General features: G+C 39.4%; 2 protein-coding genes across 3 annotated transcripts in view; both read right to left on the reverse strand.

The window, feature by feature from the left end:
• Nucleotides 1-352: 352 nt before the first annotated feature.
• Nucleotides 353-8065, reverse strand: LOC118411298 (zinc finger protein 280D-like). Of its 2 annotated transcripts, XM_035813487.1 has the most exons (7): nucleotides 7896-8065; nucleotides 7428-7547; nucleotides 6076-6227; nucleotides 5349-5426; nucleotides 4875-5048; nucleotides 3197-4128; nucleotides 353-3052 (listed from the first exon to the last, which is right to left on the reverse strand). In XM_035813487.1, exons 1-7 carry the CDS (start codon nucleotides 8013-8015, stop codon nucleotides 2886-2888), a joined length of 1743 nt encoding a protein of 580 aa, XP_035669380.1. In that variant the 5' UTR covers nucleotides 8016-8065; the 3' UTR covers nucleotides 353-2885. The 2 variants fall into 2 exon arrangements, with proteins under 2 accessions (XP_035669380.1, XP_035669379.1); XM_035813486.1 differs by having other exon boundaries at nucleotides 353-4128.
• Nucleotides 8066-9953: 1888 nt separating this feature from the next.
• Nucleotides 9954-13892, reverse strand: part of LOC118411066 (zinc finger protein 280A-like) — a 13959-nt gene continuing 10020 nt past the window's right edge. Inside the window, exons 10-14 of the mRNA XM_035813068.1 lie at nucleotides 13664-13839; nucleotides 12905-13029; nucleotides 12106-12193; nucleotides 10982-11181; nucleotides 9954-10184 (exon numbers count right to left, since the gene is read on the reverse strand). Of these exons, the coding sequence (XP_035668961.1) occupies nucleotides 9954-10184; nucleotides 10982-11181; nucleotides 12106-12193; nucleotides 12905-13029; nucleotides 13664-13839 (820 nt within the window). The remainder of the gene's footprint in view (nucleotides 10185-10981; nucleotides 11182-12105; nucleotides 12194-12904; nucleotides 13030-13663; nucleotides 13840-13892) is intronic.

Below are 13892 nucleotides of genomic sequence, written 5' to 3' on the forward strand. Positions count from 1 at the left end.
TCGCTGCGACTGCCCCGGAACATCAGCCTGAAAACTACCAAACAGCAGGAGCAGGAAATAGTATTGAATATAGTGAAGCCACACTGTATACATTGTGAACTGTTGGAGAGGTGTGAAAACCTAGAAACCTTGACTCACTTTTATCGCGATGGCTACATCAGTGAGGAGGTGTATCAGAACACAAGCCAACAACTGTGTCAAACAAAAGGGAGATAAACTGGCAAGGCCTACATTTGGTCGAAGGTAATAACCAGTAACCCATTCAAACAATAAGAGAACCAATAATCAACACAATTATCATGTGTAAACCTACATGCAGTACACACAAAAGAAAGCACTCACGTTTGTAATGTAACAATACAAAATTTTTAATATCTGTACATTTGAAGTATCTACTGAAGTGTTATACTGAAGTGTACACAATATTTTGCAGTTACATGTAAAACATAATACTGTATAGAGGTTCCTAACTAATGTTGATAGCCAGAATATTACAAGTAGTCTCTTGTAATGTTTGTATGGACTAAGAATTCAACAGTGATATGTCAATGAGAAAACCCAGAAGTGCTGAAAACTCAAGTCGCGTTTAAACTGCAAATATTTATCATTTCCTTGTTTTTGTAGGCCCATAGCTATTATGGGACTTAAGCACAAAAAGTGGAATAGAATCTCCAGAAAAAAAAAACACCTGATATTTTCTAGAGACTTCTACATGTACAATGTAGTTGGGCACCATAGCTTGGTTTTTGAAGAATGTGCCTTTTTAGTATGCACATAATTAGTACAGAGAACTTTTGCAATAGTATACAAAATTTCTATTAGTGGCCAACAGTTTAATCTTTCACAAACATTGTGGTATTAATAAACCTCTCTTTCCTGCTAGCTCGCACTGAAACAATACAAAAAATGTCTTGATACGTATTGAACACATGGAACTCAAGGGTAGAAAAACAAAAACAGAAAGTTAAACTTTGTAGCAACAAAACAGTGACTGTGTAGGAAATGCTTTTAAATGTTAAACTCAGTTGCGTACTCTATTTTGGAACAAGTGAACAAAAGAAGAACATCAAAAACAGTGGTACTTAGTTAGGAACTATTTACATTTTCCAATATGGAAGAACATCTTTGTACACTTACTCCTACTTGGAATGGTAGGAAGCTTCTGTTAGTTTGCCTTTTTAGCGCATTGAAAAGGCAACAATTGCCTAAGTTTTTGGTCCTTTCTGAAATGTCAACAAAAATAGCTTTGCACATTTATTACTGACTGATAGCAAGATGTGTTAAAACGTAGAATTTAAATTTCCCCTGAAGCCCCATTCAAAAACCAACTCATACATGTGATACATGTTGTAACTAGGGGTGGGTACCGGTACAGAAAATTCAGGTCCAGGTCCGGTTCAGGTCCAGAGGATCAGGTCCAGGTCCGGACCTGCACCTGCCCATAGGACTGTCTGTAAAAACTTGTGAATTAGCGATACTCAAAACAACGGTCCATTTAGCTACAAAGGAATCTGTTTTGCGGAGTATCCGGCTTCCACTGGCATTTCAAAGTCCTATCTTGATGTAAGGCTAACTCTATACATTTGACAATAGAAATAAAATATTGACTACAATAAACTCAACTCTACTTTGCTAGTTATTTTCTTGTAAGCACCAAAATTTGTGGACACCTGCCGATCTAGTGTTCATTTTCTATTTGGTCCAAAATCTGGTACATACATTTTTTTCAGACCAGTCCAAAAAGAAAAAAAAAATACCGGTACAAACTTTCCCAGCACCCACCCCTAGTAGTGTCATACAAGTAACCATCTCGAATGGATGGGAAGCATATCCTAATGTTTTATCTAGTAGCTACATTTCATACCATCTGATTGCACAAAGAAATTTTGTGGCATAAAAATGTTATCTATTAAATGTTATCTCGGTAATTATTTGTAGCATAAAAGCACTTGCTGGAATTGCATTTGTTTACTGGTAGTACGTCACTAGCAAACAGGTTGAAGTACTACATGTATTTACTTGAGGACTAAGTCTTACCTATGGACTACATTTTGTACTTCTAGAGGGATGCACCCTTGTCCTGTAAAAAATTCACAATACTCTACTTTCTAGTTCTTAAACACACTTGTTTCAGAAAACTGTTTACAGTATACAGTGGTCTTCATCATTCAAAGCTCTCAATATCAACAGTTCTTTTAGTGGTATAAAATGGATATACAGTGGTATCAGAATAAATCCAAACCATTTTGGTAGGTGTTTGGATCCATCACATTTGGCAGTTTTAACTTCCTATTTGACATCAGAATCTTATGTGTCAATCTTGGCATTCAGACTGTTGTAGAGTCAACTGTGCTGAACAAAGCAACAGTTTCAAACATGCTGCTATAATAGTACATAGCCTGGCAAAAAAACGTTGTGTTTACAGTTACCATCCTGAAAACATTTAGGGTAGGTTCTGGTCCTCTTATTTTTTTAATTTGTTCCCCCCAGATTTTGGTCAAAGTGATCCATCAAGAGTTTAGCCATGCAAAACTGAGATGCATCAGTTACTGGAATTTTCAATATCATAATTATTATACATGTATACATTGTACAAGCATATTTATCTTAAAGAACTGAACAAAGAGGTAAAGCTTTTACAAAGTCTTAAATCAATTGTTCAATGCCATAAACTGTGTGAAATATATCAAAAGCTGTTTTGAAATCCACCACTGTGATGTAAGATCGAAATTTTTGTGTCCCTTGACAAAAAAAAAGAGACTGGGCTCAACAGGTTTGACCGAGCTCAACAGGGTCACGGGTAGCCATAGACACAACATTTTTTCCTAGACCTAGGCTCTTTCCTACTCCTGTCAAACATAACTGTTTGTCGTCTCTTGCCCTGCTTATGAACTCTCTTCTGTGCTGGGTTTCTCAAGAGTGCTTTCTGTGAAGCCTAGTTCCTCTACATGACACTCCTCGTTTGTGTCTTCTACTGCCTTTATGGCTATAGTCTCCACGTGTTCTTGATCGTCTGAGACCAACACATCATCCAGTACTGTGTCAGTTTCAACTCCAGAATAATCCTGATTGTCTTCCTGTTCTGCAGCTTCCGCCACATCTGATTTAATGGTTTCACCTCCATCTTGTACTGTTTCTTGTTCTTCTTCAGGAGCATTGTCACCAGTATCCAAGCTTGGCTTGCAATTTGTTTCAACTCCAGAAGAACCCCGATTGTCTCCCTGTTCCTCCACATCTGAGTTGAAGGTTTCACCTCCATCTTGTACTGTTTCTTGCTCTTCTTCAGGAGCAGGGTTGCCAGTATCCATGCTTGGTTCTAGATCCGTTTCAACTCCAGGATAATTCTGATTATTTCCCTGTTCTGCCACATCCGAGTTGAAGGTTTCACCTCCATCTTGTATCGTTTCTTGCTCTTCTTGAGGAGCAGGATCATCAGTATCCAAGTTTTGTCCTAGATCTGTAGCTGGCGGAATTTCTTTAGCAACTTCTTCATCCAACTCAGGCTCCTTTGTAACATCTTGCACAATGTCATCGGCGAACTCTTTGGGAACAAACTCGTTGTCGTCAGTTTCTCCGTCGACATTCCCCTCTGAATTGCCATCCTTGCTGGCACCATCTGCTGCAGTACGACTCTCTTCTGCAGTGTGGAGCTCTTCTGGAGTCTGCATGTCCATCACACTATCCACTTCCTCTTTCTCCACCTTGATGGTTATTTCTGTGCCGCCAGCATCGTCTGTTGCAGTACTGCTCTCTTCTGCAGTGAGGAGCTCTTCTGGAGGCTGAAGATCCATCACACTGTCCACTTCCTCCTTCTCAACTTTGACAACTATCCCAACATTGACTCCTTCAGAAGTGCCATCAGCAGTACTGGCACTTTCTGTAAGGGGGCGCTCTGTCACAGTGTTTAAACTGCTGATATCTGGTACATCAAGTTCAATGCTGGCCTCCCATTCTTTCTGTTCATCTCTTTCCTCGCTGTCACTCTGTTGTGGTGAGTCTTCGTTCTCAGCTGTGGTGTCATCTTCGAGAGTCGTGAACTTTAAGTTGTCCTCATCATCGTCAGCATTTATGTCTTCCTCATCATCTTCAACCACGACAATGGGGTCTTCTGGCTCCTGTTTTATTGACCTGAAAACAAATAAAGTATGCTATCAAACATACACTCTCTCTTTTTCTCTGTATCACAAAATTAAATCTCTGTGAACATTTCTCCCTTTACAGTACTTAAGCATCAAAAGAAGTGGTCTAAAACGGTGTTTAAGTTTACATGGCTACATTAACACTTAAACCCTTAAGATGTGGCTGCTGATTCCAGTAAGTATAGAGATACATAACCATTATTAAGAGCACTCTGTACAAAATACTCCGGCATTATGGAATACCTCAGAAAATGGTAAACATCATCAGAACAATGTGCAAGAACTTTGAATGTAGAGTTGTACAAAATAACATGTTGACTGATCCATTTAATGTAATACTAATATACTGGGATTAAAGAGGGTTGTATCCTTTCCCCTCTTCTTTTCTCATTGGCCATTGACTGGAAAATGAAAAATGTCACACAGGGAAACCAACAAGGCATTAAATGGACCTTGAACAAAGCTAGATTATACTGACAACTTAGGGCTACTAGCACATTTGCACCATCATGTACAAGACAAGACAGGAAGACTTCATCTAACTGGTGATACCATAGAGCTATGGGTACATGAAAAGAAAACAACTATTTAGAAACAGAACTGCTGTAAAAGACCCAGTTTGTTTAAATGGCAAACAGTCAGCAGATCAATGTAGATGTTCGAAATAGAATAGGGGGTTCTCTTCGTTCAATATGATGTTTGACAGGATCAAATCCAATGAAAGTCCAGCCTTACACAGTGTAGGCATCCTCCTCCCCGTGACCCTGCTGGGGCCCACAGAACTTGATGTGCTGGGTTAGGGGCATGCGCAGGTTGAAGTGCAGGTCACAGTGGGGACAGACAAAGGAGCCAGGCACCATGTCATCCTCCTCATCTTCTTCTGTCAGGTCGACAAACTCCACACCACTCCTGCAGAAATGGCACAACATTTTCACATGTGATGTATGCTAGGTACTACTCAATCTCTACTTTCAAAGTAGTATGACAATGCTCAATGTTTAATGTCGTCGCATTTAAAATAAGGCCATGTTGTCTTGATTGTATGGATGACATCAGTGCCAGCAACTTTTTTTTGCCATTTCCAAAGAAAAAAAAATTTGAACCAGAATGTAAAAATTGTACAAAGCAGCTGCAAAATGAGCAGTAGATTGCAAAAAAATGTTTCATATTGAACCTCTTTAATATGATATTTAAACCTGCTGTACGTACCCAGGAAGGTCCGAACGTTGCCTCTTAGCAGGGGGTATCCCACCGGCGTTCTGTCTGTTACGACCAAATCCAGTGAGGCTGAAAAAACACATTACAACGTTTTTGAACAGGTATCATATCTACATGTACCTTTAGAATTGACATTTTTTTAAAAATGAAATCTTCTACTTACCACTAAAGTTTACCATCATAACTTTCCCTACTAGTCAAAGCTTCTACTTTGAATAATGATCATGATGTTTACAATCTGTTTTAAGCAACTTCAAAGCACCCAATGCAACCTCAAAGCTTAATTCATGTACAATGTCAGTCTGTATTGCCTTGTTGCAATTTCATTACAAAAATTGTTACATTTACATACAATGTACATTGTAGCTGACAATGTGTTGCAGATTTACCACAAGTCACTAGGGGGCACTTCTTATATACCTCATTTTAAGCCACACAACTGCTTTATCAAAGTACAATGTCATGTATTGCCTTGTTGCAATTTCATTTATTTCATCGCATTTCATTCATTAAAGAAACACATTGACATGAACTGCAGATTTACCACAAGTCACTAGGGGGTATTTCTTATATATACATGCACTTCATTTTAAGCAACACAAGAGCTTTATCAAACTACAATGTCATGTATTGCCTTATTTCATTTTATGACATTTATATAAGTATAACAGTCAATGGATTGCAGATTTACCACAAGTCACTAGGAGGCGTTTCTTACCTCTGCACATTGATTTTGAGTGGCGAGGACATGATGTGACAGGACTTGAAGTAGCAGGCCTGCAGGTGCTCAGCCATCTCCCTGCCACCTGTGGTGGTGTAGCTGCAGCCGCAAGACAGCTTCATACCTGTCTCACAGGTGTACATGTTCACCTGGGGGAGCAACAACAGGTGATCTTATTGTTTTAAGTGTTTTCTTTGTGCAGGGCAAGATATCACACGTTAAGTAACCATGGGTGTCAACAGACAACACTTTGAATTCGTAATAAGTTTTGCAGTGTTGGATACTACTTGAAAATGGTTTATTTGATTTGATTATGGAGCAATAAAAATACATGGCACAGCAGAAGATGCTGAACTGCACATTTCAGGGTTCTAGCCAGGATCTTTTTTTAGCGTAATGGTAAGGGTAAAACCACCAATCTGGGGAATGGTGTGGAAGGGGGGTCTTGGCCCTTCCGCAGTGAGATTAAGGCATTGTAAGGGTGCCCATGAGGTAACTCACTCTGCTAACATCACATGTGATTTGAAGGATTTGTTGGTCAGTTTAGAGCGGCATATAGATGACAATTTATCACTAGGAAAGACAGATAGCTACATGTTTAACTTACATATACTTGGTTAAAATTCTTTAGGTACAGGTGCAGGTCCGGACCTGTACCTAAACCCATGTACCTGTACCTGTACCTGTACCTGAAATTTGTTTAGGTACACAGCCCTAGCGGCATATCATCATATTTCATATTTGATTGACATTGTTCAACAAGTAAATATTGAAAATAAGCGTAGTCATCCTCAATTAGTGTGGTGGTCAAGAATTATAGCATAGTGGCACTTTACATTTTAGCCATGCTACATGTAACAAAATCTAACTTTCAATACAATTATGGGAGTATGATAAAAGTCATTTATGTCATACCTGTGATGCGAAAACGTTCGATGCGGGTGTTCCGGACCGGGCCGTACGTTTCCGTATCACACAGGTTCGAAAGGCGTATCACACAGGCTCCACTCAAAGAAATCGAACTGTTTTGAGCGGGCCGAATACGTCACGATTGACAATTCGAATACCTGATTCGGACATTGGAACATTGCTGTTGCAATACTTTTTGTTCGAGGGCACCAAATTTGTTCAACTTCTGGCCCACTTTGGAACAAAACATGGGTTTTCTCAGGTGGGAATGACATAAATAAAATACAACACGGTGTATTCTGCATTATCCTCGGTCTCAGCCCTCCAATGGGTCGGATCCGACCCGCGGGAGGGCTGATACCTCGGATGATACGGAATACACCGTGTTGTATTCTATATGTACGGATTAATAGTTCTAGAATAACAAAGATCTGCCATACCTGGAACATGCTTGCTGACACTACCCGCTGTCGCCCCTGGGCCTGGTGACGGCAGATCATGTGATCAGCGTACGCCCGGGAACAGCAGGTGCTGTAGCGACACTTGGAACAGCTCACGTACTGAAGATTGGGGAAAAAAATTGCAATTTAACAGAATAATCTGTTAAAAGGGTGTAAAATAGAGAAAGTCTATTTAATTTGAGATAAAAACTAAAACATTTCAATTTTAAAGATGACTCTGATTTCAATTTTGAAGGCTGCATTTTATGGCTTTTCGAGTGCTAAGTTTTCGTCTTTTAATCAAAAGAATAAGCATACCTGTACATTGTATACCTGATGTAAATCTATGTCGGTACAGTACAAGTACTTCTTCATGATCCAGTATGACCTGTACCGGATCATTTTTTACAGTACAGTGCACAGTGCCAGTATGCAGCCAGTATGCAGTGCCAGTATACTGCTCCTAACCTTCATGTAATGCGAGCTGAGGTCCTGGACCTTGGCCCCACACTCCAGACAGGTGTGTGTACGATTGTCCTGTACTGGTCGGCAGGTCAAGTTCAGGCTCCGCTTGATTCCTCGGGGCATTCCCGCCACGCCATACTCAGTCACACCGACACTACCACTCGTGCCAACTGGGGACACGTCCTGAGTGATGAGAACACAAAGCCGGAAATTATTTCACAATGGCCCTCTTTAATATTACTGTATATAAGTTTAACACAACATGGCATATCATATATCATAATAATGCCAGCTTGACCCACCAAAAAACACAATTTATGGAAATCACAGGAAGTTGAGAAAAGACAGTCTGTAACAACACCAATTCCAGGAACACCCTATGGACGTGAACATACAGACTATACTTCATTTTGATATAAATACAGGTATATATATATAGGTTTTGCACTGGTCTCTGGGATTTTTAATACAAAACTAAAAAAAATTAATGATTTCTTACTAGCTTTCAATTTCTTCTTAAAATCTACTTTTCCAGCAGGTAAAATTTGTCTGGGCAGGTGGATGCAATTTTGTATGCAGAAAAACTATTCCGAGCCCTGATGTTCTTAATTGAATGACTACAGAAAGTATATCTACAACAATACCTGCATTGTTTGCATTCATAGTTAGGGTATAAAAAACAGTTTCTTCCAGATCACTTCAGTGTCACTGACGAAAAATAGTGGACACTATCTGAAACGTCTGACTGTTCACAAAATCATATCCAGTTGCTTGAGTAACGGGGGCCGCCCTAAGACGGTTCCCGTCGTAAGACGGTACGGATTTTTTGCTGATCTTATTATCCATAAGTACACCGTGTTTGTTACCACTGACTATGCTGATTACAAAGGTAAATAAACCAAGTCCATGCACACAGCTTTAATTTGCATTCAAAGTATACTTTAACATATTTACTTCATTTTTTTTAAACAGAATTCTAACAGTAATGTTGACAGTGCTGAATCACTGCGGTCACCGGCCTCTGCGTATTGGCGGCTCGTGTCGCTAACTATACGAACTCTTCCAAGCAGTCACACATCTGCCATGATACACATAAATAAAGCTCCATATAACACTATGAATATCGGTCTTCAAATGTTTGTTGAGTAGAAAAGCAACCAAAAGGAAGCGACATAAACATTGCCACCATTGTACTCCCAAGGGAGTGTGGCCGTGAAGGTGGCAGACTAGAGAACGCTCCAAAGATTTATTTGACTGTAACAAATGATTCGTGCTGTCTATGAAAATAAGACTTGATAGAGAGATGTAGATGATATTTTCATATAATCAGACAGAGTTTTGTTGATGTTAGCGGTGTCGTTTTTTCGTAATGGTTTTTTTTAGTCGGGCATTCACAATCAGTGCATTCAGCCCATTGCCCGTAAACACATCAGCTGGATTGTTCTAGGTACAGCCTTCCTCCTGTGAGACAAGAAGTACATACAGTCACGATTTTACTGTCAAAAGAAAGCTAAAATATCATACTATCAATTTTTTTCTGTGTACTTAAATTTACCACTTACTTCTGAAGAGAGCAAAATGTAAAAAAAGCGTACCAAGTTAGGCACACTGTCCAGCGTAGCACAAAATTGGAAGGTTACATACAGGAAATTGTCTCACAGTGTTTGCCGCTTGTAACACGCAGCGCGAAAGTTTCATGAACCACATGAATGCATTTCTTATTCAAGTATGTTGTTCAAATCTATGTGTAAAAAATTCAGTCATCAAAATTTGACCACTCTCAGGCAACTAGCGATGGAGCGCCATGAGTTTGAGCGCAAGAAAAAGCGTACCGTGTTGGGGCACCTCCCGTTACTGTAAGTTTGCGGGGATTTAATTTTGCGGAAGTGGGAAAAAGGACTGTTTGTGGAGGTTTTAAGTTCGCAGTAGTACCAAACACTGTAGTCTTACTGCCATGGAAAAATGTTTGCAGTGGTTTTAAGTTCGGAATGAATTGGCAACGCAAAAACCGCGAAAACTGCCGCCAAAATTTTTTTTTTGCATTTACAAACTACTTTTTTGTCATACCTGTATTTTGTTGGCCTTCTTATGGAAGGAGAAGCTGAGTTTAGCGTTTTCCTTGTGTTGTTTGATGACGTGAGCGGGCGCGAAGGACACGTGGTCGTGTTTACGGTGCTGCTGCAGCTCCGACGCGGAGTGGAACTGTAAACGACACGACTTGCACTTCTTCTTGTCGCTCTTGCGGAAGTGTTTCAGGCAGTGGACGTCAAACGCGCGGCACTGGACGATAATCTGCGAAAGAAATACAACAGTAATGAATACACAACATCTTATGCATGTAAAACTATAGATTATTGCTTTCTTACCTGACGTTAGCTGACGTTTCCATGTCTGTCAGATATCTTCCTCAGAGCTTCTAACTGAAGTTCTGCTTCATATAAAGTGACAGACATCGAAACGTCAGCAGGTGAGAAAAACTGGTTGTGTAAAAGAAAATTCCTATGTCCTATAAATTAATGTGCAAGAAAAAAATTAGATATTGACTACTGGCATACCATGCAAATAAATGCAAGGAGTGAAGGCTAAGTTGTTGTTAAGTTTCCTTGCAGTTCCAAAGACAACTGGTTACCTATCTTGGACATTTAAGAGTTCTTTTAAAAAAAAAAGATATGATCAGTTGAACCAAGTTTTTGCCAAAGAGGGTGCCTACCTCAACCAAGAAAAGGTATATCAGACTCTACTACTTTTTAACACCTGAAGTGCTGGATCATGGTGAATTTTTGTGAATTTTTAAAAAATTGAGTAACGTTATCCTTCTGAAGTTCAGAACAAACTTTAAATTCAACATTTCAACATTTCAACAAAGAAGACATCATGAACTGTAAGATTGGTCCTGCTGTGAGTATTAAGCTCACCCTTACTTAAAAGTAGGGCACCCCAAAAGCATGACTATCCTTCAACCCCTGAGTTATTCTTTTTCAAACTATGTTTAAAAAAAAATCTGCTGCAGTACCTTGGAAAGTCGCTTGGGGGCCATTATTCAACAGCACCTAAAACATACCTTCTTGGTGAAGGTAATGAAAACTCACCTTCAAGCAGAATGTGCAGAGTAGGTTCTTAGTTCCCTCGTGAGTCCGGCGGAAGTGAGACTCCACGTCGGACAGGACAGAAGATCGGAATCCGCACAGCTTACAGGCGTACGGCATCTCACGCGGCTGGTGCTCATTCAGCATGTGGCTCTGGAGGGCCTTCTCCGACTTAAACGAGATCTCACAGATTTTGCAGAATGCTGGAAAAAAAAGGATACTTATGACCCCCTCCTGCAAAAAGTGGTGTGTTCCTGACATGACTGCTGGAGATAGAAAGGTCATTCTATGAACAAGGTTGATGGAGCTTTTTAGGGGGGTAAGTCCCTATAGTTAAATTCAGTGTTAAAAGTAAAGTGTTAGCATTTTGTTTAGAAGTATAGAAAGGGTAGTTAAAGATTTACATGTCCCTGCTACATGTAAAGCTAGTTCACCTTTATCCGTGGGGTAACCTATGTCCGCTGTTTAAAAACAACGTATTATAGGGATATCAAGTTGATGGAAGGTGGTTTCAAACGGCAGCATTCTGAAAATATTGGAATTTGAAACCACTGTCCGTCAACGTGATACCTTTATAAATACTGTTTTTAAAAGCAACGGATATAGGCTACTCTGCGGATATAAGTGAAGTAGCGTTATATCTGAACACAAAGTAAAGCACTTACCAACAAGCTTTAGTGTAGCCAATAGTTTTATTAGCAATTATCTTATGGGAAAGTTTGGATATATCTTTAGTCTTTGTTGCTCGTTCATGCCCAAACAATATGTTGAATAACTAAGAGAGAGAAAAAAATTTGCTATAATATCTTTAGAAATACTATTACACTCATGAAAGTTGAATGTATCAATTTCTGCTTTAATAGATTGAGGAAAATGCATCATGTTTCTGTATCTGTATCTGTATCTATATAGCCGGTATAACCGCCCTTCGGCGTAACACACCAGCTTCAATGTTTATAAGTATGTTTGCTGTTGCCTAATTTTATAAAAATCTTACATTCATATTTTCCTAGATGAAAAATAATTATGTGAAGACTATCCGACTGCTGCCTACCCCTGTGACTGGGATCCCAGCAGCAGTATAATCAAAAATGGTTACGAAGATGACGATGGTGAACTTTACTTACTGTCAGGGTTTGCAGTATTGTGCATGGTCTCTAGGTGGCACTGCAGTTGAAACGGTGTCTCGAACCTCTTGAAACATCGCTGACAGCTCTGGAGATAAAGGAATACAAAACTTGAGTTCAAGTCTGCATGTATAAGCTGACTTTCTGTTGATAAACAATATGAAGTATGAAAATCAAGATTCTCAAGATCAGTAAAACATGCAAGACTACATCGGATTCTACACTTTCTAAATGAATTTTTTTTCTGAAACTTTGTGAAAGTCACATTTTGATGAATCTCTGAGTAACTTTTTTATCTTTCTGTAAATGATTAGGATGGGTCCACATGAGCGTATAAATCCAAGTCCACACTAGTCTGTATGCCTCCATGCTCCAAGGATGATGGTTTGTGACCAGTGAACTCCTCCTCTGGCATGCTATCTGTCTATATTTGTCCAATTTCTATTATTTTTCCAATGACCTGTGGAGCCTGGTAAGACTTCCATATGGACCTCATATGTACGTGAACATATATTGCGCATTTACAGTAGTTCTACTGATGTTTTTGTACCATGTACATGTACATGTAGTGATATATGTTGATAGATCTATTAGGGGTGGATGTAATCTGTATCTCTGTTATATTTTATCTGACCCTTATGGTAGACACGGTGTCACCAACAAACAAACAAACAAACACCTCTGAGGATGAACCAAACTGAACTGACCCTTACCTCCCACATGACCTGAATAAAAAGCGGCCTATTTGAGCTTCTCATGAATAAATTAAGTTCAACAAAGAAAGGCCTTGAGAACTGACCGTGACATCGCTGATATCCGGGTTCTGCTGTCGCTCGTGCTCGATGTGGTGGCGGATGTGGTTCATGTACTTGATGTTGGACTTCAGCACCTTGCTGCAGGTGTAGCATTTGAACACACACTGACCTGGGGTGGGAGGGGGGCAGGGCAAACCATGTCATTTTTTTTTCAATTGAACACACTTTTTAAACTTCTCAAAGTCAAAAGGTGTTGCTAAAGTCAGGGTGTATACTTTGTTTAAGGCTACTGCTTGAGAAAATAGAGAATTGGACCTCAACTAGAGGAAAGTGGTGCTACAATTCTATAAATTTTAAGGAAGCAGGTACACTGTTTTTGTTTACAACAAATTTCTATTCTGACTCTTACTTATTGATTTAACTTTTAACTTGGGGTAAACAATTCACAAGTTTGATGCCAGTATTAGCACTAGCACTTTTTATTCTACAAATTCAAGCAATTGTATAGAAGTCCTTGATTTACGAAAAATTACGAAAAGAGAAGAAAACACTATAAATCTAAATTTCTCTGGTTCAAAACATTTTCAAGATTCAAGAAAGAAAGTCAAATATGTACTTCATTTGAATTTTTTCCATTTTATGTTTCTGGTTTCTGTCCAACAGACTTTTCTGTAACTTGCTCTGAATCAGGGATACATACATAATCTTTCCTTAAAAAAATGTAGTATGATAAAACCAAATACATGTACGTAAGGGTCCAGCTAAGTAATCTTAGATTCATACTCAAGTATAATGCTTCTTACCTTTCTCTTCCGTGTTGTCTGGAGAAACGTTGGGTTCCTTAGTGCCGTAGTAATACTCCTCTATGGTGATGTTGAGCTGGATAGACTTGGGAGGGGAGGGCGTCTTACTGGGTGCTGATGTAGGTGATGCTCTGGGTGTGGGCAGTGGAGACTCAACCGCAGGTGGCTGGTTATGTCTGGGAGGGGTAACACTAATTATCATAATATAATAATAGATTTAGGGTACCCG

The sequence above is a fragment of the Branchiostoma floridae genome, chromosome 3, assembly GCF_000003815.2.
Source record: "Branchiostoma floridae strain S238N-H82 chromosome 3, Bfl_VNyyK, whole genome shotgun sequence".
Classification (NCBI taxonomy): Eukaryota; Metazoa; Chordata; class Leptocardii; order Amphioxiformes; family Branchiostomatidae; genus Branchiostoma; species Branchiostoma floridae.

What these genes read in the sequence shown, in the direction of transcription:
- LOC118411298 (XM_035813486.1), bottom strand. Translation starts at nt 8,015, where the DNA reads ATGCCCCGAGGAATCAAGCGGAGCCTGAACTTGACCTGCCGACCAGTA. An exon ending in CTCAAAATCAATGTGCAGAG is followed by an intron (nt 5,427 to 6,075) that starts GTAAGAAACGCC and finishes GTGTTTTTTCAG; the next exon opens with CCTCACTGGATTTGGTCGTA. An exon ending in CAACGTTCGGACCTTCCTGG is followed by an intron (nt 5,049 to 5,348) that starts GTACGTACAGCA and finishes CCATTTCTGCAG; the next exon opens with GAGTGGTGTGGAGTTTGTCG.